The 26,656-nt window shown below is 40.8% G+C and overlaps 1 protein-coding gene across 1 annotated transcript in view; it reads right to left on the minus strand.

Annotated features, from left to right (window-relative positions):
• Positions 1–26,656, minus strand: part of si:dkey-192p21.6 (uncharacterized protein LOC565246 homolog) — a 355,495-nt gene that overhangs the window by 304,683 nt on the left and 24,156 nt on the right. The window contains 1 exon segment of the mRNA XM_063070659.1: positions 11,317–11,444. Within this exon segment, the coding sequence (XP_062926729.1) occupies positions 11,317–11,444 (128 nt within the window).

The raw sequence follows: 26,656 nt of genomic DNA on the forward strand, positions 1-26,656 counted from the left end.
GGCACACTGCTTCCAACTCCAGCCTAATTTATATGCCTGTCACAGTGATGTTCTGTAATACAACTCCACTACAAAATGCAGAGAACAAAAATTTCCAGAGCCTGTTTTACTAACACACATGCAGCAGACCAGATCGACCAACCATCCAAGGCCCAAGCTAGAGACTTGCACCAGTGTGGTAACTGATTCCCCTCCTGTACAAAGTTTGCAGCTCTTTAGAATTGTTCAAAAGGGCAACGCTTGTTCTGAACCAGAGTGAATTCCACTGAGGTCATGCAGGTGTGTAACTACCAATGCTATGCCAAGTCTTCATTCCAATAACCACATGTAACAACTGTTGAAAACAAAACATTTTCCTCTAGGTGCTCCCACTGGAGTTTCAAAGGAAAACAGTGGAACATAATCAGAATTTAATCCGTTCTTGTCTCCTTCCTAGCCCTCAAAAACAAAAATGTCAAAGTGATGGCTAGTAGAAATGGTTGGTTGTGATACAAACAGAAGAGATCTAAAGCCAGAAAACTGTTATTGGCACAATTTTTCTTTTTCTTTTTCTTCTTTTATATTACTTGGCCTGTTGGAAGCACAACTTTACCACATGCAATACTTCAATACTTTACACAGACAAAGAAGCTTAACCTGATTTTCATTAGCCCCTTGTTGCCACAATAGGTCGTTTAGTCCCATTTAATCTGGGATATTCCCCTTGTCCCATCCTTTTCATTCATCTAGCTTCTCTCGCACCTAAAACAAACTTTTTTTCTCTCTATCTGAGGTCTGATGAAGGATGCAAAACAATAACTGTTTCTCTTCCTACAGATTCTGCCTCAGCTGTTGAGCCAGTCCTGCATCTGCTGATTTTATTTCAAAAACCACTTAACAGATTTATCAAAAAATGATTTCTTTTCAAACATTCATGTTGGTACTACTCAATCCTATTATTTTTCAAGTGCCATATTACCACACTTTTAAAAGTAGATTCCAGAATTTTCCTGAGTATTGATGTCTTAAACCAACAGCATTGTCACTACAGTGCAGTGTCTGTGAATTGCACAGTCCAGTCAGCTGAACCATTTTATCAAAGATCACAGTAAATTTAAAGTCCGTAGATGGAAACATGGGGAAGTTAACCATCTGTGGAAACCTGATAGCTCATCCAAGGAAACCTACATGTGGATAAATGGCCAACCAGCCTGGGCCAGTGATGGGTTCTACTTATAGATGGGAAATAGTCTTTTTCACACTTCTTTCCAGATAATTTAACAAGCTCATGGCCTAATGAGGAATGTGATACTACAAGTGAGCCATCAGCAAGTTCTTTACTCATCTGTATAATACATTACCATGGCAATATCCACATTACATCATTGTAAAGTGCAGCTTCATTACTGGCTATAAAGTGCAGACCCATCAACTGGCAGCTTAAAATGGTTAATAGAAATTAATCATTAGACTACACTTCTGCAGCTTAGCCAGATTTTTAAAATTTGCAATTATAACCAGAAAACTTGAAAAGAAAAGCATCTCAATGTGTCAGATAGTTATGAGATGTGCAATACATGAGCTAAATTCCAAAAAGATACAGTTTCAACTTTTGTCTTATGAATCCTGAGTGGGATGGTCATAAGCAGCTTTTGCCACAAGTTCCCTTGAGAAAGTGGCGGTAGCTGCCTTGAACAGCTCAGAATTGAGTCAGAAAATTACAGGATTAAAACTGACTAATGATGAACATAAACTGGTAAATTTACAAGTCTAAGATGTGTGACCGATAGATCAATGTCAATTGTGGTCTTACATAGTGGAGGAAGCATGAATAAAATAGGTAAGTGGACGGTGGTTGATATGGTAGGTACGGAGTGTATGGCAAGTCCTGATCTGAAAGTAAGGTTGGTGAAGCCAAGAAACATTCTTTTTTTTTATTTCAAAATATACTTTATTCAAAATTAAAATTATATACAATAAACCATTCAATAACTTCCCATCCTTTACATACGTTTCCATTATAGTCAGTATATATCCATACTTATGGCCACCCACGTGGCACTGCAGTTGTCCACCTTACCACATCATTGTTGAGAGGTATACTCCCCAGCACCCGACCCCTCCCACTCCCACGGGTGGAGAAACCTATACTGTGGTCCTTCCCCACCAGGCCCTTGCGGTGGCTGCACCGAGTTTCAGTGCGTCCCTCAGCACGTACTCCTGCAGCCGAGAATGTGCCAGTCGGCAGCATTCTCCCACGGACATCTCCATGTGCTGGTAAATCATCAAGTTTCAGGTCGACCAAAGAGCGTCTTTCACCGAGTTGATGATCTGCCAGCAGCACCGGATGTTGGTCTCTGTGTGCGTCCCCGGGAACAGCCCGTAGATCAGAGAGTCCTCTGTTACGCAGCTGCTGGGGATGAAACGTGACACTAGCCCGTCCATCCTCCTCCACATCCTCTTTGCGAACTGACAGTGTGCAAAGAGGTGGGTCACAGACTCCTCCTCACTGCAGTCCTCCCGTGGGCAGTGGGGTGTGGAGATGACGTTCCGAGCATACAGGAGGGCTCTGACTGGGAGGGCCCCTCTCACCGCCAGCCAGGCGAGGTCTTGGTGCCTGTTGGTGAGATCTGGCGATGAGGCATTTTGCCAGATGAACTGGACGGTCTGCTCAGGGAACCACCCCACTGTGTCCATCACGTCCTTCTCCTGCAGTGCCTGCAGGACATTACGTGCGGACCACTGCCTGATGGCCCTGTGGTCAAAGGCGTTCTCCTGGAAGAACTTTTCTACGTAGGACAGGTATGCCAGCAACGACCAGCTGACTGGAGCATTGCGCGGGAGTGGGGCCAGACCCATCCTTCGTAGCCAGGGTCAGGACAATGGGTGACTATGGATTGGATGGTCTTTGCCCATTCAGTGGTTGAGCCTGCAAAGGCTGTAAATATTTACATTTAGATTGATGTATATGTGGCAAAAAAAATAAAGTATCTTTCTTTCATATTCTTAATTAATGCTATTTTATTATAGGTCATCTGGCAACTAGTGAATAAGTCAACAAAGAGCACAGAGAGGAATGACATGTCAGAGGATTTTAGTTGAAACAAATTTGTTGGCCAAGATATGATAAGAATTCCCATCTCTCTGAAAAGTGGAAATGAATTTTAACATGCACAAAAAGAAAACTCTGCCATACTTTATCATCTGATGATGAAAGACAAACTAAAAAGTAAAACCCTAAGATCTGCCATTCAAAGGATAATTCCACATAATTTTTGCTGAATTGCTGGCATTTTCATACATTTTAAGCCCCCTGTATTGCTATCATTAATGGTTATCAAGATACAAAAAAAAGTACCTGCGAATATTGTAAAGTAGAAATAGCAACAAGGTTGAAAATACCCTAATATGTCCCTTAGCATCAAATGGGAAGCATGGGTCATATTCCAGCAGATTTGGACACCAGGCATTAACACAGCAGGATATAATGATAACTGGATTAGAACCCAAGCAGACACAAATGAAACCTTTCTGCAGGAAATTTAGTCCATTTATTAAATCCAGTATTTAAAAAAATGAAATTCAGTAAAACACTTGAAGATGCTGGAAATCTAAAGCAAAAACAGAAAATACAGTAAACACTCAGCAGGTCCGGCCTCATTTGTGGGAAAGGGAAAATAATTAAATGAAAAGTCTTTTACTTGATTAACTCAAGTTTCTACTCCCACAGATGTGGATTGATTTGCTGAGTGTATCAGCAGTTTTTGTTAAAGAGATCATATCATATGTGGCATCCATGAAATATATGTGGCATCTGTAAAATACCATCTGGTTCACAATTGTACTTTACATCCACTATTGTCCTACTGTTCAGACTTGTATGAGAGTCCAGGACTATAGAAATGTGCAGACTTTGAATACCTTCTAAAACAGCCTACGCGGGGTCACAGAGTACTAGAGCATAGAAACAGACTCTTTAGCCCAACTAGTCCATGCCAAACTATTATTCTGCCTCATCCCAATGACCATGTGAACAATATTCCTCCAGACCAAAGTGCACAACACAGTACATACAGGCTATAACTCACACACAATACATAAGGTAATATTACCACAATTAATTAAATATATTCCAGAAGATTTACATTTGGCATAAGGTGCATTTATGACACAAGTTAAAGAATAAACAGTATAATGATACTGGCACTTCATAAGTGATGGCAGGGAGTTCAGTAGTTTCACAGCCTAGGGGAAGAAGCTGCTTCCCATCCGAATAGTCTTTCTCCTAATGCTACAGCACCTCCTGCCTGATGGTGGAGGGGTGGGCGGGAGGTAGGGTCAAAGAAATTTTGGGATGGGTGGGTGAGATCCTTGATAATGCTAAGGATCCTGCATATACAGCGCTACTGACCAATATCTCAGATAGGTGGAAGAGAGACCCTGATATATTTATCAGGAGCACTGATAAAAAGTACTGCATATTTGTTCAGTACATCTAAGTCCCACCTCATATCAGCCTGCAGATTCAAAGAAAACGCATCATGATAAGGTCTAGTTACTAAATCACCAGGACTCTACTCTGCTTATCACAGCTGAGCTAATACTTTCCATCCCCATCACAATATTCATCAATATTTTTGGCTCTTTGTGTCAATAGTCGTCAATTTCAAAGGACAGGGATGATCAGTGTCAGTGTAATCTCTATAAAGACATGTTTCATGGGCAAACAATGACAACTGGCCTCGTTGTACACAGGAAAAGAGATAAGGAGAAGTCCTGGTCTTTATAAATCACCGATAACAGAGTCACAGCTTGCACGTGGAGTAATTCCAAAATGTACGGTGTAGAAGAGCTGCCAAGAAGCTGATTGAGAGCAATAGACAACTTAAAATCTAGAAAGGGGGATGAACTGAAGGATTACAGTATGTCCAAGATGAATTATAGCTGAGAATTCTGAGACAGGGAATGTGCAAAGGGAATCATAACTTAATTACAAGGACATATACAGTTCTCTATTTCTATAATAAACCATAAAAGATAGATTATCTGAAAGATTAACTTGTAATGCATGGAAGCACGCAAACACGATCAGAGTCCAAATTCAGCATGAGTAGGCTTGAGCAATTTAAAGTAAGCAGAGAAGCAAATGAAATTAAAAAATAGAAAATTCTGCAACATGGTCAGCATTACAAGCAGCATCTGTAGAAGGGCACCAGACAGGTCTTTGACCTAAAATTAGTTATGTGTTTTCACTCTCCATTGATGCTGCAGTATTATTGTGTATAAGCACCAGCAGTTTTTTGCTTCTCACAGAAGCAAATGAGCCTGTGTAGCACTTATAGACTTCACAGAATGATATGGCATTCCCAGCCAGAGTGGAAAACAATTGGGTAACTTTTCTGGCAAGAAAGTCTGGTAGCCAGCCTTACTGTGCCTGGCTGAGACTGATTTTATGCAAGATTGGTGATTGGTTATGGCACACATCAACCACAGCCTACCGGTCAACCTCGACACTTTGCAGTTCGCCTACCGGAGCAACAGGTCAACGGCAGATGCTATCTCTCTGGCCCTACATTCCTCCTTAGAACACCTGGAGAATAAAGACGCATATGTAAGGCTCCTTTTCATTGACTACAGCACTGCCTTTAATACCATCATTCCAAATAAACTGATTCCTAAGCTCCGGAACCTGGGACTTAGCACTCAGATCTGCAGCTGGATCTTCAACTTCCTCACAGACAGGACCCAGGCTGTAAAAATAGGGGACAAGCTCTCCTCTACAATCACGCTGAGCACCGGTGCCCCACAAGGCTGTGTACTCAGCCCCCTGCTGTACTCACTGTACACCCATGATTGTGTAGCCAAGTTTCCATCGAACTCAATATATAAGTTTGCTGATGACACCACAATTGTAAGCCGTATCTCGGGTAATGATGAGTTTGAGTGCAGAGAGGAAGTTAAGAACCTGGTGGCATGGTGCGAAGACAATAATCTATCCCTCAACATCAGCAAGACGAAGGAATTGGTTGTTGACTTCAGAAGGAGTAGCGGACCGCACGACCCCATCTACATCAGTGGTGCGCAGGTGGAACAGGTCAGAAGCTTTCAGTTCCTCGGGGTCAATATCACAAGTGACCTGACTTGGCCCAACCAAGCAGAGTCCATTGCCAAGAAGGCCCACCAGCACCTTTACTTCCTGAGAAAGCTAAAGAAATTTGGCCTGTCCCCTGAGACCCTCACTAATTTTTATAGATGCACCATAGAAAGCATTCTCCTAGGGTGCATCACAACCTGGTATGGAAGTTGTCCTGTCCAAGACCGGAAAAAGTGCAGAAGATCGTGAACACAGCCCAGCACATCACACAAACCAATTTTCCATCCTTAGATTCACTTTACACCGCACGCTGTCGGAGCAGTGCTGCCAGGATAATCAAAGACACGACCCAGCCAGCCAACACACTTTTTGTCCCTCTTCCCTCCGGGAGAAGGCTCGGGAGCTTGAAGACTCGTATGGCCAGATTTGGGAACAGCTTCTTTCCAACTGTGATAAGACTGCTGAACGGATCCTGACCCGGATCTGGGCCGTACCCTCCAAATATCCGGACCTGCCTCTCGGTTTTTTTGCACTACCTGACTTTCCCTTTTCTATTTTCTATTTTCTATTTATGATTTATAATTTAAATCTTTATTATATTTACTATTGATTTGTACTCGAGGGAGCGCGAAGCGCAGAGCGCAGAATTCAAATATCACTGTGATGATTGTATGCTCTAATATCAATTGTTTGGTGACAATAAAGTAATAATAATAATCTGTATGTGATCATCCTCTGGTGTATTTACTTGGAGAAATTACCTTCCTTCAGTTTTGTTTCCTCTTTTTAAATACATTCTGTTTTTCAAGTATCTTACGAAAGAAGATTTGCCCAAAGCCCAGGCATACACCCTGCCCATCTCTAAATCACTGGCTCAAGGTATTGTTACTTTTCCCTCAAGTTTAAAGACATCACCTGCTTCCATAAAAAACAATGTGAATTGTGTTTTGATATGAATCCTCAAAGAGTAATTTGGAAAAGAATAGTCAAAAAAAATTTTGTTAACTGATTAAACAGGGATGTGGGTATCAGATGTGTTGATATTCCTTCAGCATTGTCAATTTAATGTATTATTAACAAAAAAATTGAAAATAAAACTTTAAATTCAATATACACTCAGTGGCCAATTTATTAGGAACTTCCTGTAACTGATAAAGTGACTACTGAGTGTATGTTCAAGGTCTTCTGCTGCAGTAGCCTATCCACTTCAACGTTCAACATGTGTATTCAGAGATGTTCATCAGCACACCACTGTTGTAACGCATGGTTAATTGAATTACTGTCACCTTCCTGTCAGTTTGAACCAGTCTGGCCATTCTCCTCTGACCTCTCTCATTAACAAGGCATTTTCACCCACAGAACTGCCATTCACTGGATTTTTTTTTTGTTTTTCACACCGTCCTCTGTGAACTCTAGAGACTGGTGTGTGTGAAAATCCCAGGTGTTCAGCAGTTTCTGAGATACTCAAACTACCTTGTCTGGTACCAACAATCATTCCACACTCAAAGTCACGAGGTCAAATTTCTTCCCTATTCTAAGAACAACTGAACCTCTTGACCATGTCTGCATGTTTTTATGCTTTGAGTTGCTGCCAAAGTGATTAGCTGTTTGCATTAATGAACAAGTGTATAGGTGTACCTAATAAAGTACATAGGAACATTTCATATCATCCCACAGTATCTTCTTCGTTAATGTCAACAATTTTATTTTTATTTTTCTTTCAATCAAAATATAATACAATCTACAATTAAGGAACAGTGAACTTTGGTGCCATGGTAACGTAGTGGGTAACGTGACACTTACAGCTGGGGGTGACAGAATTCTAAGTTCAATTCTGACATCATCTGTAAGGAGTCTGTACGTCCTCCCCATAAAATGTGTGAGTTTCCTCTGGGTACTCAGGTTTCCTCCCCCAGTCCAAAGACGTACAGGTTAATAAGTTAATTATTCATCATAAATTGTCTGGTGGGTAGGCTAGGGTTAAATAAGGGGTTGCTGGGCAGTGTGGCTCAAAGGGCCGGAAGTAGCTATTCCATGCTGAATGTCTTTTTGAATAAATAAATTGTTTTTATCCTCTCTCTCAAGATACAGCACTGTAAGAAGACTATGGCCGCACAAAATATGAGCTCTGAACACCTAGTTTAGAATCTGTTATGCATACAACAAATAGAAAGGTCAGCAGAGACACATGGTGTGTGAAACTAGTACTTTCTTTAACAGGATTTTTGAAACAGAATGATGTATAATGATTGATCAGCAAGAGCTGTGAGAGTTAAGAGGAGCAGACACTTCAGGAATTTTGCAAACTTAATGAACACATTTATAAATTTCATCACTGTAGGGGTATTGCTGTAGCAGCTTTCAGATTAGCTAAAAATATGGGGATTTAAACATGGTTAAATGATGCGGATGGGAAATGACAGAGTTATAAATTGAGATTAGACTGTTCACATATGGTTCACAACATGTAACTCCGGATACCAGAAGTAAGGGAAATTGCATACTCTCCACAAAGCAGGAACATAGTTCATTATAGTAGATAGTAGTCATTCAAAACAACACACAAAATGCTGGAGGAACTCAAGGCTAAGACCCTTCATCAGGACTGGAAAGGAAGGGGAAAGAAGCCAAGATAAAAATGTTGGGGGAGGGGAAGGAGTACATGCTAGAGGGTGATAGGTGAAGCCAGGTGGGTGGGGAGGGTGGAGGAAGTAAAAAAAACTGGCGGGGATAGGTGGAAAAGATAAAGAGTTGGAAAAGAAGGAATCTGAAGGGAGAGGAGATTGGAACACAGGAGAAAGGGAGGGAGGAAGGGCACCAGGGAATAGACAGGTGAGGAGAAGAGAAGAGGTAAGAGGGGAACAAGAGTGTGGAATAAAAGAAGAGAGAAGGGGGAGAGGGAAAAATTACTTGAAGTTAGAGAAACCAATCTTCATGCCATCAGGTTGAAGGCTAACCAGATGGAATATGAGTTGATATTACCCCAACCTGAGAGTTATGAAGGCCGTGGACCAACATGTCAAAATAGGAATGACGATTGGATTTAAAATGGTTGGTCACCAGGAAATCCTGCTTTTTGTGGATAGAGTGAAGGTGCTCAACACCATTGAAATTTTCTTTCTTTCCAATGCTTGAGCATCTCATGTGTGAAGACCAAGGCCAAGCTGACTTCAAATATTAGTTTCTACACAGTGTATTTTGTGCAAATACAAGAACAAAATACAGGTTGAGTAACCCTTACCTGAAATGCTTGGGACCAGAAGTGTTTCAGACTTTGGAATATATAATGAGATAGTTCGGGATCGCCCTCATTTCTGACTCTGAATTTATGTGCCACCAGTAAGTAGTCTTTGTCTTACACTTGTCCATAATACCTATGTACTTAACAGTATAAATGATTACATACCATTAATATAATGTGCATGTTATGGTGTATTCTGGAGTTATAGTATACAGCAAATACAAATTTTACAGCAGCCAGTATTCAGAACTGAACGTGGATTGTAGCTTGAATTTAAAATGCAGCTCTGAACAAGGGCCTTCCATTTGACTGTAGAAGCCTGAATATGCATGAATGCAGCCCGGAGTCGGTGAGAATTAACATTTATTTTGTGTGTCTGGAGTGTGGGTGCAAAGAAGGAGGTGCTTGAAACTATATGTTTCAAGGAAGCATTGTAGATACATTGCAACTATAGCATTGCCCTGCTGCACCTTTTGATCTTTAACATATAAAAATCTCATGTCATATTAGATCAATCAGGCCTCTTCTTCCAAGAGTGTCTCAATATGGTGCCTGTTGCTCACTTTTGCTAAATAAAACACTCCTATATCCATTAGCTTCAGTGACTCTCCGATGACTTTGTTCACGTCACAACAGTGTGCAGGGTTACAAAAGCAGTACAGCAGCAACAGGAGAATAGCTAAATCAGCTGTTGAATAACAATAAACAATGGCAAGCTTTCAGTTTCCACCTCTAATGCCATGTTTTTAGAATCAGAATCAGATTTAATTTCACCAACATACGTCATGAAATTTGTTTTGATTAAAAGGTTACAGTACACTGCATTTGTATTTTATTTCTTTTTGGGTTTTAGGTAAGGTATAAAAACAATCAGCATTATTCTGGTATTAGATTTTCACCAGCGACAATCGTGATAAACTCATCAATGAATTTCTCTGCTGCTTTGTGATCTGCAGATGCTTTATCTTTACAATTTTAAAATTTTTAAAAAATGTAATTGTCCGCCTTTTCTTAAATTTCTGCAATCAGCCTGTTGAATATTCCCAACTACCTTCAATTTTCAGTTCATTGTGATAGACCTTTGCTTGTTTATGATGAGCATACCTTTAAGCAGCGTATGTTCACTCCATAGCTAACAAATCTACTTTTTCAATACATGGTCAAGATCTTTATTTTTCATTTCATGCAGTGTTTTTCTACTTTCATTAAATTCTGTTGATTACATATGTGAGGTCACTTCTCAGTGTCTGTAGTGCACAAAGACCTGTATGCCACCTGGGCTTCTCAGTGTCTGTAGTGCACAAAGACCGGTATGCCACCTGGGCTTCTCAGTGTCTGTAGTGCACAAAGACCGGTATGCCACCTGGGCTTCTCAGTGTCTGTAGTGCACAAAGACCTGTATGCCACCTGGGCTTCTCAGTGTCTGTAGTGCACAAAGACCGGTATGCCACCTGGGCTTCTCAGTGTCTGTAGTGCACAAAGACCGGTATGCCACCTGGGCTTCTCAGTGTCTGTAGTGCACAAAGACCTGTATGCCACCTGGGCTTCTCAGTGTCTGTAGTGCACAAAGACCGGTATGCCACCTGGGCTTCTCAGTGTCTGTAGTGCACAAAGACCTGTATGCCACCTGGGAACTTGTGGCGCCATGTCCGCACAGAAAAAAAATTCAGATTTCAGAGGTTTTTGGATTTCGGATTTTCCGATAAGGGGTACTCAACCTGAAGTAATAATTTTCAGCATTTAATCTTAAAATAGATAAAATCAAACCAAAGGTTAAACAAAGCTCAAGAGCACTTAATGAAAGAGACTATGAATTATGACCAGAAGTGCCAAATGGCACCATGCTATCTAAAATTTACAGATCACATCAGAATAATCCAGAGGTCCTTTAGATGACAGACAAAAGAGTACAGTGATATACTTTATCAATTTTGACCTGGACCAGTAAACTACCGTAGTCTTTCCCTGACATATGCATTGTTATGCTTCTGCGCATACTCACGTATGTAGCTGTTGACAGGTGCTTGGTCTGTGGTGTAGCTACATGAGAGATTGCCTGTTAACTCTTCGCTTGAAGCACTGTGAACCAAGATCAAGTAATGACCAAACTCTCCATATGAATCATCATGACTATCAAAAGAAAAAAAAGTTAGAATTAGCACTTCATACATAGAAAGCATTATTATATTTTACAGAATTCAGGCAAGTTACTAAGATGATACATGACAGGATTTAAAGTTTAATAAGGTTTAATATCTTAAATTGTCTTTTTTGAGGGATTAAGAATAGAGGTTCCCAACCAAGCAGAAGTGACCAAATTGAAGAGGTGAAGATGTCTGACAGTATATTAGTTTATTTGTATATCATTTGGCACACTAAGTGATTTAGAGTGATACAGTTGTCTCACACAGAGGCAAGTCTTTTTCTGCCCATCATGTCTGTGTTAACTTTTTTGTTTATCTACACTAATCACATTTTCCTACATTAAGTACAAATCCTATATGTCTTGCCTCATTAAGTGTTTGTCCAAACATTTCTTTAATGTAGTGATTGTATTTGACTCCACCAAATCCTCTGGCAGTAGGTTCCAAAATCAATTAATCTCTGAGTAAAACAAAAACTTTGCTCTAAAATCCCCTTAAAAAGTCCTTCCTCTCATCTTAAACCCATGCCTCTTGTTTTTCAAGCAATGAGCATAGGAGTATTCAACATAGATGAATGGCAGGTAGATTAGGTGGTGAAGAAAGCAAACGACATGCTTGTCTTCATATTCAGGGTATATAAAAGTAAGGATGTTATGTTGCAACTTTACAAAGAGCTTGTTAGAATTCACTTGGAGTACTGTGCACAGTTCTGATTGCCATATTAGATGAATGATGTGTTTGCACTGGAGAGAGCACAGAGGAAATTAACCAGGATGGTGCCTTGACTGTTGAAATTTAGTTTTGGGGAGAGATTATCAGGTTAGAACAAGCCTAGCTTATCCAATCTCCTAGCCTATTCAAACTCCGACCATGGGCTAGTGAGTTTTGACTATCTACCCCATCTGAGTTGATGGTCATAATCACTTGTCCAAAGTAAGAGTTTCAGAAATAGAACTAATGAACACCCGTGGGATTAGAGTAATTTGGCAATGTGGTCATTGTGGCCTGAAGGATCCACGCCTATGCTGTTTGAATCTGTGACTATAAGTTTTTTTATCAATCCATTGAGTAATACTGTACTGTGAACAGATAGTCTAGTATATATTGCAACAAAATTCAAGCATTTAAATGGGGCTGAGCTGAGAAAAAGGCAAAATCTGGATAAAAGGAGAATATTGGAGTATGGTAGAATAATGAACAATCCTTCAAAAAACCTGCACAAGAACAATGGGCTGAATGGACTCTTCTAGTGCATTTCTGACAATCCAAACTGTTCTTATTACTAAATATTTGTTTTTTGGGGAAAGTTTCAGAAGCACGAATGTTAAGTAAACAGACCATGGATAATTGATGTTCATTCAACACCTGATCAAATAATACATGAACACTGAGACTGCAACTGCTGTGCAGCGACAGTTGCTAAGCACCATCACTGTTTTGCACACAGAAAGATTTCAATAACATCAGTAAGATCACTGAATAATTACTGTGCTTATATCAGTTAAATGAAGAATGTTGCTACTACCTCCAGCTCTTTCTCAAATACTGCAACAAGAGCTAACTATCCTAAATTGGTAGCAGGTTCGTGACAAGTTCTATAGTACACAGAACAATACAGCCATCTGGCCTATGATTTTGTGCCAAATTTTTTCACCTACTTCAAAATCAGTCTAACAACACCCTCCATTTTCTATTCAACTATATTCATTAATTTGTTTTAGAAAACAATATACATGGGAACTAATATTAATATTGTTTTTTTTTTACTATTTTGCCAGCTGTCCAAAACTGATTTGTGCCCGAGAAGGATGTGGTACTGAGTTCTGTTACCACTGTAAGCAAATATGGCACCCGAATCAGACTTGCGATGCTGCACATCAACCGAGAGCGCAGAGCTTACGACTAAGAACAATGTGTTCATCATCAGTCAGCTACAGTCAAGAATCTGGAGCGACGGCTACAGAAAACTGGACACTTCGTAGATACGTTCAGGATGAGATTACATGAAGAAAGGGGTTACCTGAAATAAACAGTCTGCTGGTCAATCAAATTCTACCATCTCGTTCAACAGTGGATGTTATTAAGCCTTGTCCACGATGTGCAGCACACATAATAAAAATGAATGATGGAAGCTGCAATCATATGACTTGTGCTGTATGTGGTTGTGAATTCTGCTGGCTATGTATGAAAGAAATCTCTGACCTGCACTATTTAAGTCCTTCAGGCTGTACGTTTTGGGGAAAGAAGCCCTGGAGTCGTAAGAAGAAGATCCTGTGACAGCTTGGCACGTTAGTTGGTGCTCCATTTGGACCTCCAGGGTTGCAATCTCAGGATTGCTACCCGAGCCACGTACGAGTGAGGCTAGAAATAAGAAGATAATGCAGCTAAATACGTGGCTAAGGAGTTGGTGCAGGAGGGAGGGCTTCATGTTTCTGGACAATTGGGCCTTGTTCCAGGGAAGGTGGGACCTGTTCCAACGGGACTGGTTGTACCTGAACTGGAGGGGGACTAACATCCTTGCGGGAAGGTTTGCTAGTGCTGCTCCGGGGGGGGGGAGGGGGGGTTAAACTAGATTTGCAGGGGGAGGGGAACCAGGGTATTAGAGCAGATAGCGAGGTGGAGGAGGATAAAGGTCATGCCAGAACTGCGAGCATAGTGCATGGGGTAAAGCCAGATCTAAAATATAAAGAGGCTTTGAGGAATGAGAAACAGAATAAAGGGTATAAAGGTAGTAAGGTAGAAGGGCTAAAGTGCGTGTACTTCAATGCAAGAAGCATCAGGAACAAAGGTGATGAACTGAGAGCTTGGATACATATATGGAATTATGATGTAGTGGCCATTACAGAGACTTGGCTGGCACCAGGGCAGGAATGGATTCTCAACATTCCTGGATTTCAGTGCTTTAAAAAGGATAGAGAGGGGGGAAAAAGGGGACGAGGGGTGGCATTATTGGTCAGGGATACTATTACAGCTACAGAAAGGGTGGGTAATGTAGCAGGATCCTCTTTTGAGTCAGTATGGGTAGAAGTCAGGAACAGAAAGGAAGCAGTTACTCTATTGGGAGTATTCTATAGGCCCCCTGGTAGCAGCAGAGATACCAAGGAGCAGATTGGGAGGCAGATTTTGGAAAAGTGCCAAAATAACAGGGTTGTTATCATGGGTGACTTTAACTTCCCCAATATTGATTGGCACCTGATTAGTTCCAATGATTTAGATGGGGCAGAGTTTGTTAAGTGTGTCCAGGACGGATTCCTGTCACAATATGTTGACAGGCTGACTAGGGGGAATGCCATACTAGATCTAATATTAGGTAACGAACCGGGTCAGGGCACAGATCTCTCAGTGGGTGAACACCAGGGGGACAGTGACCACCACTCCCTGGCCTTTAACGTTATCATGGAAAAGGATAGAATCAGGGAGGACAGAAAAATTTTTAATTGGGGAAGGGCAAATTATGAGGCTATAAGGCTAGAACTTGCGGGTATGAATTGGGATGATGTTTTTGCAGGGAAATGTACTATGGACATGTGGTCGATGTTTAAGGATCTTTTGCAGGATGTTAGGGATAAATTTGTCCCGGTGAGGAAGATAAAGAATGGTAGGGTGAAGGAACCATGGGTGACAAGTGAGGTGGAAAATCTAGTCAAGTGGAAGAAGGCAGCATACATGAGGTTTAGGAAGCAAGGATTAGATGGGCCTATTGAGGAATATAGGGAAGCAAGAAAGGAGCTTAAGAAGGGGCTGAGGAGAGCAAGAAGGGGGCATGAGAAGGCCTTGGCGAGTAGGGTAAAGGAAAACCCCAAGGCATTCTTCAATTATGTGAAGAACAAAAGGATGACAGGAGTGAAGGTAGGACCGATTAGAGATAAAGGTGGAAAGATGTGCCTGGAGGCTGTGGAAGTGAGCGAAGTCCTCAATGAATACTTCTCTTTGGTATTCACCAATGAGAGAGAACTTGATGACGGTGAGGACAATATGAGTGAGGTTGATGTTCTGAAGCATGTTGATATTAAGGGAAAGGAGGTATTGGAGTTGTTAAAATATATTAGGATGGATAAGTCCCTGGGGCCTGATGGAACATTCCCCAGGCTGCTCCACGAGGTGAAGGAAGAGATTGCTGAGCCTCTGGCTAGGATCTTTATGTCCTCGTTGTCCACAAGAATGGTACCAAAGGATTGGAGGGAGGTGAATGTTGTCCCCTTGTTCAAAAAAGGTAGTAGGGATAGTCCGGGTAATTATAGTGAGCCTTATGTCTGTGGTGGGAAAGCTGTTGCAAAAGATTCTTAGAGATTCCTGGAATTAGAATATTGACTGAGAATTTGAACCAAAATTCTAGAAGTCTAGCTTCTTACCTAGGCCTCTAGAATTCAGCAAATGAGCAGAGATGAGAGTCAGAAAGAGTGGCTGTATTTTTATTGCTTATACTCACAGGAAATAAAAAAATATACATTTAAAAGTTTTTGTAAAAAAACAAATTGTCAATGGAAAAATGGAAATTTTATTACTATATTAGATTGATGCAGAGTAAAATTAAAATTGCAGCACCAGCAAATTGTACTCAATGAATGCCTTCTAAAGAGTTGAACAATGCAGTTCAAATATGCAAGAGCTCTTAGATAAATATTATGCTTTGGAAGCTCTCCAAAAACCAGCCATTGCAAAGGTCTCCTTTATACTCTTGCTGATACCAGCTATAATTCACTGCTGCTTAGCTTCAAATTCTCATCATCATAAAACACAGGAGCACAATTAGGCCATTCAGCCCATCAAGTCTGCTCCACTGTAAACAGTACAACACAGGAACGAGTCCATGTTACACCAACTACAATGCCAGTCTAACTAATCACATCTGCCTGCACATATGCTTCTATTCACTGCCTGTTCTTTTGTCTGCCTAAATGTTTCTTAAACGGTGTTACCATAAACTGCTTCCACAACCTCCCCTGACAGCACATTCCTGGCACCTACCACTTTATATAAAAGAAAACTTGCCTGATGAATGTGCTTTAAAATTTCACCTTCTCACCTTAAACTTATGCCCTCAAGCATTTGACATTTCCACTCTGGGGGGAAAAAAACTCTAACTATCTACCCTATATACCCTATCTCATAATTGTAAATACCTCTATCAGCTTCCAGCTCTCCAGAGAAAAATATCCAAGTGTGCCTAACTTTTCCTGACAGCTAACACTCTTTAATCCAGGCAACGTCCTGGTGAACCTTTTTTGCACCGTCTCCAAACTGACCAGAACTGAATATAATATTCCAAATGAAACCAAACCAAGTTTTATACAGCTGCAGCATGATAACTCGATTTACACACTCAATGCCCCAGCTGATGGAGGCAAGTATGCTATATGCCACCTCATTCACTTGTGTTGTCAGGAGCTATGGACTTGCACCTTAAGATTCATCAGCATTTCAATACACTTAATGCTCATGCCATTTACTATATGCTTTCCTCTTGCCTTTGACCTCTCAAAACACATTACTTCACAATGGTCCAGAATGAATCCCATGTGACTTAATCTTTTGGACTGACCTACCATGAAGGAGCTTGTCAAATGCTTGTGAGACAATACTTCAGCTGCAGAAAACCATGTGACTATCCTTAATATGTCTTTGTTTTTCCAAATGTGAGTAAATGCTATAATAAGAATCTTTTCCAATAATTTCCCTACCACTGATATAAGGCTTAATGGTCTATAATACTTGGCCATGAAGGATGCAATTCACAGCCTGCAATGGAACTTCTATGTTTTTGCTGTAGATCATACAATGTAGCTACCTATAGTGCTGTTGTAGGGCAAGGTAAGCAGCAGAAATGTACATAAAATGCCTCACATTGTTTTATTTGCAAAAACCTACATTGGTGACCCCAATGCTCTTGGACAACTCCAGAGTTGATAAACATGTTGGCCAACGCAGTCGCTTTGAAACTGCCAGAGTTTTGGGAGCAGAGTACCGTCACTTCTCACTTTGGTTCTCATCTTTTTTTACAGTCCTGATCAAGAGGCTCAGCCCAAAACATTGGCTGTTTACTCTTTTCCATACATGCTGCCTGGCTTGCTGAGTTCCTCCAGCATTTTGTGTGTGTTACTGTGTAATAGGATGTGTGGGTTCTGTTGTAATGATTTTCATTCCCCTGCTTTAATTAAAGTAACCATCTGCATTAAAATGAAATAACTACACACGTTTCAATGAATTTCAGAAGAGTAACAATTATCATTCATTGCTCCTTCAACTTAACAATACCACGTTTAAAAAGAAATCCAATAGCTGTGGATGATACTTTGGTATATTCATTGAAGTTCGGTAAATGTATGTTCTTTCTTACTCAAATGAACTAAAAATTCAAACCTGGAAGTAACATCCAATCTACTACTGTATCAACGAATTGTTTACAAACACCATTTGAGGTAGGGAAAGGAGGAGGAATGATGCACCGCTGTCTAGCTGAGTGTAAACTATCAGCCATTTTAGCAATCTCCCTATAGTCCTTCACAAGTGCATTGGCGAGGTTTTTGCAAACTTGATCAGGCATTTGCCGCACGAAGAGTTCTTTAAAAATAAAATAAGGATAGTGGTTTTCCGGGAGAACCATTAGCTCCGAAGGCCTAGCATCACCAAGACCAGGTAAGGACAGCAACTATTTGGTATGCTCAGACTCCAATAGTCCAACAGTCTGTAAAAGGTGTTTATCATGTTCAGGCAGGTGTTCTAGTAGACTCACCACTCTCACAGCCATGGAATTGCTGAGTGATGCTATTACATAGAAATATTTGGTGTTGTCAGCAGAGATTTCTCGCAGAACAGACTGGACCTTGACTTGTACAAACCAGGTGCTGGCACTTTGCTTCCTAAACTCTGGCAGTTTCAAAGCAACTGTGTTGGCCGACATGTTCAATAACTCTGAAGTCTTCCTAGAACATCGGGGTCACCATTGTAGGTTTCGCAAATAAAACGAAGTGAGGCGTTTTATGTTTAATGAAACCAATAACACATTTTATTGAACTCCAAAACCTAAACACAAGAGTGTGCTAAAAATCCTGATGTAACGACATTATCATGTCAGACCAGCCTCTTAAAGCAAAACCCCAACTCAATGTCAGTGGTTGTGAATTATGCACATTTCTCCCAGCTACGTTACCCTACAAGTGAAGCTGTGTTTGTGATATTCTGCTGCACTATTGCTTCATATACTTAACAAATCTTTGCCCTAGAATGTAATTTGCTGTTCATAGAGTAGGTTGAGATATACAAAGGTCTAATTTCTGTTGCTGTCTCTTTCGCTTGGTGTCACTTCTCTTGTAAGAACCAAGCTCCCGAGTAGGTTCTTCTGGTGATGCGGGGAAAAATCATGGCAATTCTGTGAGAAAGTTCATACTTACAAAGCAGAACTGCTGATGATTGATGTTTAAGGCCTTGTTTAAAATTTAGTCATAATTCAATGGTGTTATGACTATTTAAAACTTAATTTCATTATTTGACTTTCAAAGTGAGGCTGGCAGATCAAAAATGGCTTGAACGAAGTGAAATTCCTTCAATTAAATAAAAAGGCAGTTTGGTTATTACTAATTGATCTTAATATAAATTACTGGTTTTGATTGGTAACATAAGTTTTCAGTAGAATATGTAACTTCACCGATTGACAGTACTCCAGTTCGCAGACTATATAGTATTCTATAGGAAGGATGCTGAGGCTTTGGAGAGAGTGCAGAAGAGGTTCAACAGGATGTTGCCTGGTTAAGAGGACATGTGCTATCTTGAGAGGCTGCACAAACTTGGGTTGTTTTCTTTGGAGTGGCAGAGGCTAAGGGAGGATCTGATTGAAGTTTATAAGATTATGAGAGGCATAGGATTCTAATCCATCTATGGTCTTTTACTGGCTCTCCTCCATTATGTCCTGTCTAAGTTTAGAGAAAATAAGAAGTCGGACATTTGATATATCCTTTAAATTTGAGCAAATATGGCGACCTTTTATCCAATATTTTCATTTAATTTGATTTATTACTCTTTCAATCTTTTTTTCGAAGTTTTACATTTGATCAGAAAGTCTTCCTTTCTTTCACCTTTTGGTCGTATCCTCAAAATGGACTGCCCAGTCTCTTTTTTATTTGTTTTATTATAGTGCAGTGGTTTTTTTTTCTTTCTTTTCATTCAAAACCCTATGTTTTTTCCTTTTCCTTCATAAACTGGTAAGAGGAGAGTTGTTATTTTCATTTTTTTTATTCTTATATATTTTATACTAGTTTAACAATATCTATGATTTTGGCAATGTTTGTCTTAATCTTGCTTTATATTGGTACTGATATATATATATATATATATATATATATATATATATATATATTTGAACTAATTCTCCTCTTGACTGTATTTATGCTTTTTAAAAAAATCAATAAAAATATTAATAAAGAAAGAAGGAGAGGCATAAATAGAGTAGACAGGGGTTATCTCTTTCGCAGTGTAGAAATGTCTAATACCAGAGGGCATGCATTGAAGATGAGAGGGGGTAGGTTCAAAGGGGATGTGAGTTAAGTTTTTTACTCAGAGGATGGTGAATGCCTGGAATGTGCTGCCTGGTGTGGTATAGAGGCAGATATGTTAAAGGCTTTTATGAGACATTTAGATAGGCACATGGATATGAGGAAGATGGAGGGATATGGTCATTGTGTAGATAGGTAGGATTCGTTTTTTGGGGGGTTGATTTACTTTTTATCTGGTTTGGCACAACATTATGGGCCAAAGGGCCTGTTCCTGTGCTGTACTGTTGTTCTATGTCCAATGTTAAAGACCCAACTTGAAGAATGGGGCATGCTTAGTGGAGCTCAGTGAAACATGCACATTGAAGCCTAGTTAGCTATGTACCACTGCCAGTTTGTTTTCATGGGTAGCAATCTCATTTGTAACTTCAGGCCCTACTCCAGAAACTTAAGCATATAATTAAGGCTGATACTTGACACAGTGCTGTACTCTTAGTACTGATTTTAAGTTGGAACATCAAACCACTAAGAGCCTGCTCTCTCAGAAGACATAAAAGATCCAAGATTTGGAAACAAAAATGATGCCTCTGGTGCCCTGACCAATATTTTGCTTTAACCACATCACATATCTGGTTGCTTTTCTTGTTGCCGTTCACAGGACCTTATTGTGTACAAAGTGACAGTTGCAAAGATTTCAAAATTGAGTTTGCTACATATGTATTTGGGAAGTAAAAATGATTAGGTAACTAAGTTGGGGGTCTCCAGTTCTCCCACACTCCCATTCCCAGGCTGGCTTTGACCTATGTTCCAATGACTAATAATTAGGAAAATATTGATGCAATCATGGAATCATATGGTGCAGAAGGAGACAGTTCAATTCTAAGAATAATTCAACTAAACCTTGCTTCGCTACCTACCCTCACATAGCTCTGCAAGTTCAAACTCTTCAAATTCATTTTCAATTTCCCTTTGAAAGTTATCATGGAGGTCTGATTTCCCCCTCAGTGTTTATGGAAGTGTTGTCCAGATGTTAATAATGCTTTGTGACAAGAAAATTCTAATTTCCCCTCTAGGCATTTAAGTACTTTGGAAATTCCATGCTAAAGATAAATTTTATAGATTATAGCCTTTCAGAAATCTTAAGACTGCTTTGCGCTGAGGATGAACCTCAGTCAGCAAGGCCCCCAACATAAGCATGCCCACATCTGCAAAACAGACAATGCCAGGACTATGCTTCTACCATGCATAGGAACACTAGGTAGGGCCAACCACCTTGCAGCTTTAGTGCCAGTGCATTGTGAACACCGTGAGTTCCAGCTGCCAGGGGCGTCTACAGTTCATTATGCACACCCTTTCAAGGCAACACTTCTTACGTGACACGGGTATCCAAGTGAGTGTACTACCAGCATCACCTATTGATGAGAAAGCAAAGGGCGACAAAATCTTGCTGCAGGCTGCCAAAGGCAGCAAGATCCAGACTTACCGGATGATCCTTTGCTTCAGTGGGCAACATTAGACATGGGATGTTAATCTGGGCTAAAGTGGCTAGACCTCTGCTTGGTGCAGATTTCCGGTGTGCCCAAGGGCTGTTGGTCAATCTTAAGAAATGCCGGCTTGTGGATGCAAAGGACTTTGGATTGTTACCCTGCTCCCGCAGTAAGTACCCCACAACGACTCTGACAAGCACACACACCACTGCATTGGGTTTACTCAACTGCTGGGCGAATTCTCAGACCTCACCAAGCCTACATTCTCCACGACAGTCACAAAACATTGGGTCGGGCACTACATTCCCACAACTGGCCCACCAGTCCATGCCTACACACGTAGACTGGATCCTAGAAAGCTGGCGACTCCAAAAGCTGAGTTTGTCAACATGGAGAGATTTGGCATTTTACACCAGTCAAATAGCCCCTGGGCTTCACCCCTCCTTATGGTCCCTAATTCCAATGATGGCTGACGCCCATGTGGCGATTTCATTCCTGATGCCTGGTCAACCTCTCTACAGTTCTCCACCCTCCTCAGTAAATTTAATTCCTTTTCACCTATTCCTACTTGCCATCATGGTGTATGGCTCTCCTGGGTCCTACGTTCCACCACATTTGTTTTCGTCCACCAAGATGCACACCAACATCGCCTTAGGTCCCATTCCACATTTTGAAATGGGGAGGAAAGACTTTTATCATAGATAAGAGGGGTAAACCTGAATGTATTTCGGTAGATCGCCTTAAACCGGCCCACCAAGATTTGGAGTATTCTGCTGCCAAGCCCCTGGCATGAGCATACCAACACACCACTGGACAAGCCAGAGGCACCTACGGTTCCTCCACCCATGAAACACAGGACCTCAGCAGGCAGCTCTTCTGAGCTCCGAACAGGCTCACAATGCCAGTCATAGAGAATTTGGGGGGGGGGGGGTGCCTGTGTGGGGTAACATAATTGGTAGAAATGTGCATAATTCACAACCACCGACATTAAGTAGGATTTCACTTTGAGAGGCTGGTCTGACGTGATGACGTTATCAAGTAAGGCACTTTAGCGCTGTTTTGTGTTTAGGTTTTGGAAGTTCAATAAAAAAACGTTACTGGTTTTTTTCAACATAAAACACTTTCGTTTTATTTGAAAAAACCTACACACTAAATACCTTTTGGTGGTATTGACTGAGGACCAAATGCTGGTTGGATCAATGAGACAAATCCTAAATATTGCCAAAGTGAAACTTTGACCTGTGCTGGAACAACAGAACAGCTTATTGTCTGAGTCTGAAGGTTAACACTCTGACCATGCAACAATCTCTACATACTGCATTAAAAGACGTAAAGGGTGATAAAGGGTCCGGTGCTCCCGATGCGGCCTTCTATATATTGGCGAGACCCGACGCAGACTGGGAGACTGTTTCGCTGAACACCTACACTCTGTCCACAAGCGAAAGCAGTATCTCCCAGTGGCCACACATTTTAATTCGGAGTCCCATTCTCACTCTGATAAGTCTATCCACGACCTCCTCTACCGTAAAGATGAAGCCACACTCAGGTTGGAGGAACAACACCTTATATTCCGTCTGGGTAGCCTCCAACCTGATGGCATGAACACTGACTTCTCTAACTTCCGTTAATGCTCCACCTCCCTCTCATACCCCATCCGTTATTGCCCATCCTCTGGGCTTCCCCCCTCCCCCTTTCTTTCTCCCTAGGCCTCCCATCCCATGATTCTCTCATGTCCCTTTTGCCAATCAACTGTCCAGCTCTTGGCTCCATCCCTCCCCCTCCTGTCTTCTCCTATCATTTTGGATCTCCCCTCCCCCTCCCACTTTCAAATCTCTTACTAGCTCTTCTTTCAAATAGTCCTGACGAATGGTCTCGGCCCAAAACGTTGACTGTACCTCTTCCTATAGATGCTGCCGGGCCTTCTGCGTTCACCAGCAACTTTTATGTGTGATACTGCATTAAAGGTTCACTGAAATTATATTCTCAAGTCCTGATAAGTGATCTGAACACATAGTTTCAAAAAAGGTCAAGACAACAGATCTAGAAGGAAAGAAGAAACAAGAAGGCAGGCTGATTAAACGCATTGATATCTTGAAAGTTTGTAAACCCAAGAGATGAGATCGTCTTATAGGTTATATTTCCAGTATAAGTGCTTGGCTAATACCTCATATTAAAGGCATTACTAATCTGGGTTGATAATGAACCTTTGGCAGAAATTTTATTTCTCTTTACAATTTCTGTAATGTTCCCTAGAGTTCAAAAGGCTAGGGAGTGATCTGTTCAATATGTTTAAAACATATAGAGAGTTTGCAGGATAGAATGCAAAGTTCATCTGGATAGTGAATATGAAGAAGAGAAAATCATTTCTTAGCCTCTAATCATTGAGTCACAAACTCAGCATAAATAGTCAAAACTCTGTAGAATATATTGAACTTAACAAAATAGGGTGTTTCAAAAGAAAGACTTCAAACAACAAGTGTGAAGTCGGCTGAGATTTAAAATTAATGTTAAAATTGATTCAGTTCAATGTGAGATACTCAATTACTAAGTAAGGTCTTCATGGAATATAAGGGTAAAATCAGGATGCCAAAAACACCAATAGCTTTGGAGAATTTACATCCTGGCAAAAATGTTGAGAGCTGTAACTTATGAAACACTCTGCCTTGACCAACTGTTATAGCCTCAGAAAGCCAAATGACAGTATCGTGATCCTGGGTAAAAGATCCAGTGGGCCATCTGTAAACCTGGTGAGTTCAACGTTCAAAGTAAATTCAAAGTACATATATGTCACCATATACAACCTTGAGATTCATTTTTATGGGCATATTGTACTCAATAAATCTATAGAAAAATAACTATAAGAGAATCAATGACAGACCACCCACTAGGGAGTTCTCAGAGTTCAGAAGACAACAAACTGTGCAAATACAAAAAGAAGAAATAATAATAACAAATAAATAAGCAATGAATATCGAGAACATGAGCTGAAGAGTTCTTGAAAGTGGGTCCATTGTTTGTTGAAGCATTTCAATGATGAGGCAAGTGAAGTTGAGTGAAGTGATCTCTTTTGATTCAAGAGCCTGATGGTTGAGGGGTAGAACTGTTCCTGAACCTGGCTGAGTCCTGAGGTTCTTGTACCTTTTCCCTGTTGGCAGCAGCGCGAAGAGAGCATGACCTAGGTGGTGGGGTCCCTGATAATGGACACTGCTTTCCTGTGGCAGCATTTCAGTAGATGTGCTCAATGACTGGGAGAGCTTTACCTGTGATGGACTGGGCCATATCCACTACTTTTTGTAGGAGTTTCCATTAAAGAGCATTGTGTTTCCAAACCAGGCTGTGATGCAGGCAGTCAATATACTCTCTTCTACACATCTATAGAAGTTTATCAAAGTTTTAGATGTCATGCCGAATCTCCACAAATTCCGAAGGGAGTAGGAATTGCACTTACATGTTAGGCCCAGGACAGGTCCTGAAAAATAATAACTAGGAATTTAAGAGACTCTTTTAACAGACTCATGGACAGGTACATGGAGCTCAGAAAAATACAGGGCTATGGGTAACCCGAGGTGATTTCAAAGGTAAGGGCATGTTCGGCACAGCTTTGTGAGCCAAAGAGCCTGTATTGTGCTGTAGGTTTTCTATGTTTCTATGTTTCTAAAGTTGCTAACCCTCTCCACCTCTGATTTGCCGATGAGTAACCATCCAAGCATGGAGAAGGTTGCATATTTTGTCACATACCCTGCTGAGAGTGAGAATAACAAAGGCCTAACATCCTGTTCAGCATACTGGCTAACATGTTCCTCTGAATGTACCACACACAGTAAATTACTGCAGCCTGAAGTAAATTTTTGAAAACTTTTGATGCAGTGTATGATACATTATCTTACCATGTAAAATGCAGTATTATCATGCTTTTAATCAATGGAATTGGCTAGGTGTGGTAACAGATGAAATTTTGTACAGGCTTTTGCAGAGGAAATCAAATAAATTTAATCACTCAGTTTTCTCATGAATCTGACCATTCCAGACTAGGCAGTTACACACTTAGTTGAACTTCAAATTAGAAACTTTATAATATTGCCACACAGTGGCTAAATCCAAGAACAACAAAAAACACATCCTTTAGAAAATACTTTATCTATACCAGCTAGTGTTTCATTTGCAATTGATAATTGAAGAAGGGAGGAGAAGATGGCGGCGCAACGCCGTGCACGTGGCCGTTCTGAATGAATATCGATTATGTGTAACTAGGAGCCGTGCACAATCCTGATTTGATGGGGACAGCCATGAGAAGCGCAGAGGAACATCTGGAGTAACTTCTGAAATGCCTGCTTCGCCGCTGCTGCTACTGTGCGATCGAGAATCTCCGGAGACGAAGGCCCCAAACCCTCGGCTTTACATATCGCCTGTGGCCAGGGCTGGGGTCAAAGCGCTTGGCAGAGATGGTGCTCGGTGCTCAGTGTCGAATAGGTGGTTGGAGGCGCGGAGTTTTTCGGACGGACTTGGAGTTGGACTGTGGTCGGATGTTTCCAGGATGCTGCACTGCCAAGTTGGCGGCGCTGGAGGTTCACCGTCTGCGTGAGATGATGGGACTTTCGAGAGACTTTGAGACTTTTACTGTGCCATGGTCTGTTCTTATCAAATTATGGTATTGCTTTGCACTGTTGTAACTATATGTTATAATTATGTGTTTTTTGTTAGTTTTTAAGTTGGTTTATCATGTGTTTTTCATGATATCGTTCTGGAAAAACATTTTATCATTTCTTAATGCATGCATTACTAAATGACAGTAAAAGGGGACTGCATGTCCTCATAATCATAATAATCATAATTTTGAAGTACAGTAAGTGGTGTTCAGTAAAGATATATGCAGTCATTAGCAAGATGCCTAAAATATCGGAGGTAAATAACTAATAATTTTGCTATAAGTTAGTGTGGCAAACCATGTATATAGGTTGTAACTGGGTTACCTGTCTGGACATGCCTGGACACGCTCCTCTGCTGACTGCTACTGTGGCTCCTCCCACAGACCCCAAAATAAAGGCGATTGTGTCACTGCTCCTCCCACAGTCCAGGACAGACATACAGCATGGACGTGGATCCATTTTACTGTTAATAAAAGCCTTTCAGTATTTACTCTACTTCCAGTCTTTTGGAGTAATTGATAGTGCATCAGTTAGCTGAGGAGGAATATTGCTTATGAGCTTCTGAGAATTCCCTACCCT

The sequence above is a fragment of the Mobula hypostoma genome, chromosome 18 (genome assembly GCF_963921235.1).
Source record: "Mobula hypostoma chromosome 18, sMobHyp1.1, whole genome shotgun sequence".
In the NCBI taxonomy this organism is placed as follows: Eukaryota; Metazoa; Chordata; class Chondrichthyes; order Myliobatiformes; family Myliobatidae; genus Mobula; species Mobula hypostoma.